The 6,062-nt window shown below is 46.8% G+C and overlaps 1 protein-coding gene across 11 annotated transcripts in view; it reads left to right on the top strand.

The window, feature by feature from the left end:
* The first annotated feature begins 95 nt into the window (after positions 1-95).
* The window catches only part of ZNF75D (zinc finger protein 75D), a 222,969-nt gene continuing 217,002 nt past the window's right edge, over positions 96-6,062 (top strand). For 6 of the 11 annotated variants that reach the window (XM_057301213.2, XM_024927369.5, XM_063601650.1 and 3 more), the window contains exon 1: positions 488-2,911. Coding sequence is in view for 2 of the 11 variants with exons in the window: in XM_063601653.1 (XP_063457723.1) it covers positions 2,859-2,911 (53 nt within the window). In the remaining 9 variants the exon portion in view is untranslated. Of the gene's footprint in view, positions 2,912-6,062 lie in introns of all 11 variants that reach the window. The other 5 variants (XM_063601652.1, XM_008968527.6, XM_063601647.1 and 2 more) reach the window with 3 other exon arrangements.

Genomic DNA, 6,062 nt, shown 5'->3' with positions numbered 1-6,062 from the left:
AGCTGTTTTGGAAGGGCTCCCGTTTCCTGTTTAAGCGCTTCTTAGTCGCAGGGTGTTGGGTGGGGCGAACCCCGGGTTGTGATCCAAATGAGCGCTTCTCCTTGAGCCTTGGAGTAACTGGAGCGGGTGGGGACCACCTTTAAATCTGTTACGACCCGGTCAGTGATTCTTAAACCTGGCTGTGTGGGGAGAATTTGTAGGGAGAGTTTGTTAAAAAGTCGTATTTCGGGGCTCCACCCGCTACCCTGACGCATTGAATCTCACAGGAACCCGGGGATTCGCATTTTAATAAACCATCCTGGAGATTTTGACTCCGGTCGTCCGCCTGCAGTTCACAGTGGCTTTGGATTTGCTTTTTAGTATCCCCATCTTCACGACCTAAGCTTCAATCTAGCGACCCCGCCCATTACCCTCTGCCTTCAACAGCCACGGAGGTCTCTGGGGTTAAGGTTTGCCTGCTGGCCCCGCCTCTTGTCTTTCAATTGGTCCCTCGCTGGTCCCGTCCTGGAGCCAAATTTTCTTTTCTGATTGGTCAGCTGCGAGTTGTGGCTAGACCTGATCCAATGGCCGCTTGATACAATGGTGTCGTTCGGGAAACGCAGCCCTAACGTTGGTCCTAAGCTGACAAATTGGGCTGTGGACGCCAAACTTCCGTGCTAGGACTTTCTGCGTGTGGACCGGGGGCCTAGTCCTGCGTGGGTCCAACACAGACAGGAGAAAACTGCCTGCTTTTGTGCCTCCCGGAGGTCCTGGTAGAAACGAAACGGGGACAGGAGCTGCAGCGTCCCAAGCCCAGTGAGGCGAAGCTACTGGAGACAGCTCCGCCGGGTCCAAAGTTGGGCTCACCGGCTGGAACTTGAAACCGGAGCACGTCGGACTCCTGCTGAAGCCATCATCTCTCTCTCCTGGCCCCGGGCGCCTTGGCCGGCGGGCACAACTGGTTTCGGGGCCAAGATGGTCTGGAAGCCTGACGGTGGCGTCTGGCCTGGGCTCCCGCGAGCGGAAAGGGTTCCCCTCCTGTGAGAGGGAAACTATGGAAGTTCCTACGCCCGGAGCCAGAACTCCTGCTGCTTCCGCCCGACCCAAGGTCTAGCTTGGCGGCCTCCCACCTGTGCTTCTGAGGGTTCTGCTTCCAAGAGGCTGCTGGTGCCCGGGACACCAGCAGTTTCGCCATGGGTGTTTCGCCATGGGAGTTTCGCCATGGGTGACTTTGGCCTGAGATGCGCTCCATGGAGCAGATTCTGGAGTTGCTGGTGCTGGAGGAGTTCCTGACTATCCTGTCCCAGGACATCCACAGCAGGGTGCAGAAGCTGCAACGGGCGAGCTGTGGAGAAGCTGTAACTCTTTTAAAGTATATGTATGACTTTTAAAAGAGAGAGCTTGTGAAACTGAGGGAATAGGTGAGTGAGAGAGAGGTTTTATCTGCCATCTTCCTCAAGGAGGCCCAGCCTCCCCTTTATTCACAGGGTTCTGGGTCTGGTGGGTCCAGAGGACTGAGACATCTCGCTGTCTTAATTCCCCATTCAGATTTTCTTGATTGCCCTGAGTAGACCTTACACGGGCCAGTGATTTGTTGTTGTTGTTGTTGTTGTTGTTGTTGTTGTTGTTGTTGTCTTCTCTGGAACCTTCATCCTCCAGATTTCCCCCTAGTGCAGTGAAGAGTGTGCTGTTGCTTTTGGTTTCCACGGGGAGGCAGTGTCGCTGTCATAGTGTCCGCTCTGGAGGTAGATCAAAGGGGGCTTTCAACTCCTGGCTCTGCTCCCTACTAGCTGTGCGACTTTGGGCAAGTGACATTTGCTTGGCTGGGCTTCACTTTCTGCACTGGTCAAATGCAGAAAGGGTAATAGACCCTTCTGGGGTTGTTTGGAGGATTAAAGGGAGAGCAGTATGTCCGTAATAATCGCACTGCTGGCACACAGCTAGTGCTTGAAACTGTGAGCTGCTGTTAGGTTAGGGGCAGCAGTCTGGTCTCCTCTGCAGAGATGGGTCTCAGTTAATTGTGAACTTAAACAGTTTGGCACTGAGGCTTTGGGGTCATTGCCCCAGGGCCACCCAAGTAAGCTTGTCTAATTGAGAGGAACAGGAGCAGCTGGAGAATGTGGGGGAGGAACCGAAGACCTATGGGGGACATGTGTGTACTGAAATGGGCTTTCTCCCCACACCCTCCACACAAGCACATACACACATTCACTCTGGGTCATGGCATCATAAAAACCTTGAGTTTAAACCATCCCTTTCTCTTGTTGGGTCCAAATGGACAGACTCTGGTTTTCTATTGAAGATTTACACGCAGATTCCTGTCATAATTTTTCTTTTCTATCGAGCCCTGTCATGATGATAAGTGATAGCAGGTTGGTTCCTAGATCATACACCATGGACCTAGCACAGAAGTGTTTTCAGAAGAGCCTTTTCCTTACAAAACAGCATGAAAGTCATTGAGCCAATGGATACTGAGATTTCAAACTGGAGCCAATGGATACTTAGAGGAGCCCTGAAGTGTAGAGTAGTTGCTACTTCTTGTTCACTAGGTCTAATTAGCATGTCATCAGTGTAACAGACTAGTGTGTTGTCTTGTGAAAGAGAAAGGTGATAAGATCCCTGTGAACTAAACTATGATGTAGGGCTTGAAAATTGATATACAATACGCCTGAGGTAGGATGGCGAAGGTGTATTCCTGGTCTTACCAGCTGAAAGTAAATTGCTTCTGGTGGTCTTTACTAACAGTTATTGAGAAAAAAAGCATTTTCAAGGTCAAGAGGTACATACTAGGTTCCAGGGGATATGTTAATTTGCTCAAGAAATGAAACCACATCTGGAACAGCAGCTGCAATTGGAGTCATCACCTGGCTTAGTTTACAATGACCCACTACCATCTTCCAAGATCCATCTGCCTTCTGCATAGGCCAAACAGGTGAGTTAAATGGGGATGTCTGCATATTTGAAGTCACTGATGGTATTACTAATCTCTTGCAATCTCTCTAGGAGTATGGTATTGCTCTTGGTTTGCTATTTTCCTAGGTAAAGACAGTTCTAGTGGCTTCCACTTGCGTTTTCCTACCACATTAGTCCTCACTCCACAGATCAGGGAAATAGTATGAGGATTCTGTCAGTTGCTGAGTATTTTTCTTCCAATTATACATTCTGGAACTGGGGAAATAACCATAGGATAAGTTTAGAGACCCGGAGGACCCATTGTGAGACAAACCTGAACTAAAACTCCATCAATCCCCTGACCGCCATAAACTGTTAACTCTGACTGGTGAACTGCAGTGACATTTTGAGGCTTTTGGAATCAGTGCTAGTTCAGAAGCAATATACAGTAATCGCTGAAAAGTTTGATTGTTTCATTTTCCCTACTGCACATTCACCCCTAAAGCCATAGATCTCTTTGGGGAAAGCTGCAGAAAATTAGTAGTATATATTTTTGGCAGTGGAGTGGAGTGGAGTCCTTCTTTATTCATAGGGTTCTGGGTCTGTAAATTGACTCAAATCTGGGAATTGATCGAAGGGCTAGGACTATTTTGGTGATTCAGGTTAGACTTCTGTGCACTCAATCTAGAACTCATCCACTTATATATATCAAGGAAGAATTTAGTAGACTGCCATCTGTTTCTCTTCAAGGGACACCATGACCAACTAATCAATGCCATATGTCCCTGTGAGTCAGACTATTCTTATTGCTGCATTGAATCTGCTGCCCATTACAGTAACTATGCACACTTTGTCTTTGTCAATTAAGTGCCCCCACTTGGCCCCTGCCACCCCACAATCCAGCTATCCTCATTGCATTTAATTATACCGGTTCAGTGGCAGTAGTTTCCACTAGAATTTCTGACCTATAAAGAAGAGCAATTACAAAACTTTTTGGGGTTGCAGGGGCTCCTCTCACAAATCTGTTTCTCAGTCACGAGATGTATGTTTTTTGGACCCTCCAACATGGCTGAGCAGATCAATCCACTTTAACGTTTCATGGGCTGGGCACAGTGGCTCACGCCTGTACTCCTGGGCAGAACAAGTAGAATCCGGTGACACCCCTCCCCCATAAACACACACTCACAGAGTCCCCGGACACTGTGCCTGCTCTAAGATTTGGATTCCTAGCAATATCAAGGTACTTGTTCTTCTGAATTCACTTATAATTTCTATTCTCTATTAGTCCCTTTAGACCCTTCCTCAAAGATTAAAATTTCAGGGACACTGGCATCAACATTCTAGCTTATCAGCTGTCACAGGCTTTAAAAATTCAGAAAGGAGGGTCTTGTGCTCAGAGATTATCATTAAGCATTACTACTTATAATTTTGGGGATTTGGAATCGAGGAATATATCCAAAATGGGGAGATTGTCTAAAAAATTAAGATGCATTGATTTGATGAACTATTATGTAGAGATTAAAAATGATACCCATAAAATATGACCAAAAGCTAATCATTGGATTGTGGTGGAGGGTGTACAGGTGTTTACTGAACAGTTTTTCCAACTTTTCCATATGTAGGAAAACCCTCATAGAAAAAAGCTTGGGAAAGTCTAGAAAACATAAAACAAGACCTAAGTATGACATAATTTCTACATTGGAGCACACATGAAAAGAAAGAATAACGCTTCAGTTTGTTTTCATGTATGAAGTACATAAAGTGAATCACAACTGTAAAAGCATTTGCACTAATTCTGAATTTGTCTCTCTTCATTGGGACCATCTCCACATTCTTCCTATCACTGTTTAAGTACTGTGGTGCCCAAAGTTGTGCACAGCTCTTTCAGTGACTGCTGTGTATGGAGAGAAGTTCAGAGCACAATTTCTTAGAGCTAGACTTGTGTTTAAGTATACATTTGCTGAACCTCAAATCTTTCGGAGAGATGTAGGTGCTGATATCTGACCCATAGGAGGGAGTAGGGCTCTTCTAGAGCTGGGCAAGGTGGAGCGAGGGAGGGGGCTGGGCACAGGGTAAATATGTACTGTCAGGCAGGCTGTACACTGCACAACTCCAGGATATATTGCATGTGAATGAATCTACTTTAATTGCAGAGTGCACAATATGTGTAAATGTATGCAGTGACCCTGGAGGGAGGCTTGGGAAAGAAGTGGGGAGTATTGAGACAGGAACCATGAAAGGTTGGGAATTCCGGAGCATAATGGCATGCTGCCCCACATCCTACTGGTAGCTCTGGGAGTGAGACCTGCCCTCAGTGCCCCACACCAACAAGAGGCAGCAACAGGAGTTCAGAAATGACAGCCTGGTATTTAGGAAAGAGAGGTCCTGCCACAGTGCTGTCAGATTCCCTATGGGTCATTTGTAGCATGAATGAGTTCCAGCTGCAGGCCCAGAAAGAGAATCCACAGAGGCACTGAGAAGACTGGTCAGCAAGACAAGGACCAGGACTTGAAAGAGAATGGTTCAGAGTATGTAGCTGTCCTGACTAGAGGCCATAATGGAAACCATCAATACCACCATCTGTGTGCCAAAGGCCAGGAAGAGTCAGTCTCATCTGTTGAAGATAGAGGGGAAAATGGCAAACACTCAAAGACCAAGGGAGATGAGGGAGCAAAAGGGACAGGCTCATCCTCCTTGCTGCAGTCATCTGTAGCCAGATAATTTCTTGGGGAGGAAGACGAGGGGAAGAAGAGTGAGAGTCAGAAGAGGAGTTGAAGGAGAAGGAAGTGAGGATTGGGTAGGGAGAGAGGGAGAGAAGGGAGAGGAGGACAAGAAGGAGAAAAGCAAGGAGGAGAAGTAGAGGAGGAAGAATAGCAGGAGGGAGATGAAGAGAAGGGGGCATGAGGAGGGGATGAAGAAAGAGGAAAAGGGGGAAGGGGAAGGATTAGGAGGGAGAGTAGGGAAGGGCACACGAGAGGGACAGGGCAGCCTTCATAAGGATATTGGACTTTAAATCTACACAACTGAAATCAAGAACAAAATAAGCAATTAATTGCCTAAAAGTGATTATATTTTAAACCAGAAGGAATTGAGTCACCTTAAAGTGGCAAGGTTTGGTAGTTTCTTCTATCAGTAGAAATAAGAGTTTATGAGCATGTTGAGATGAGTTATAAAGAGAGTCACATTTCTGA

Source organism: Pan paniscus, chromosome X, assembly GCF_029289425.2.
Source record: "Pan paniscus chromosome X, NHGRI_mPanPan1-v2.0_pri, whole genome shotgun sequence".
Classification (NCBI taxonomy): domain Eukaryota; kingdom Metazoa; phylum Chordata; class Mammalia; order Primates; family Hominidae; genus Pan; species Pan paniscus.
The sequence above is the reverse complement of the archived record's forward strand: the minus strand, read 5'-3'. Positions and strand labels throughout refer to the sequence as shown.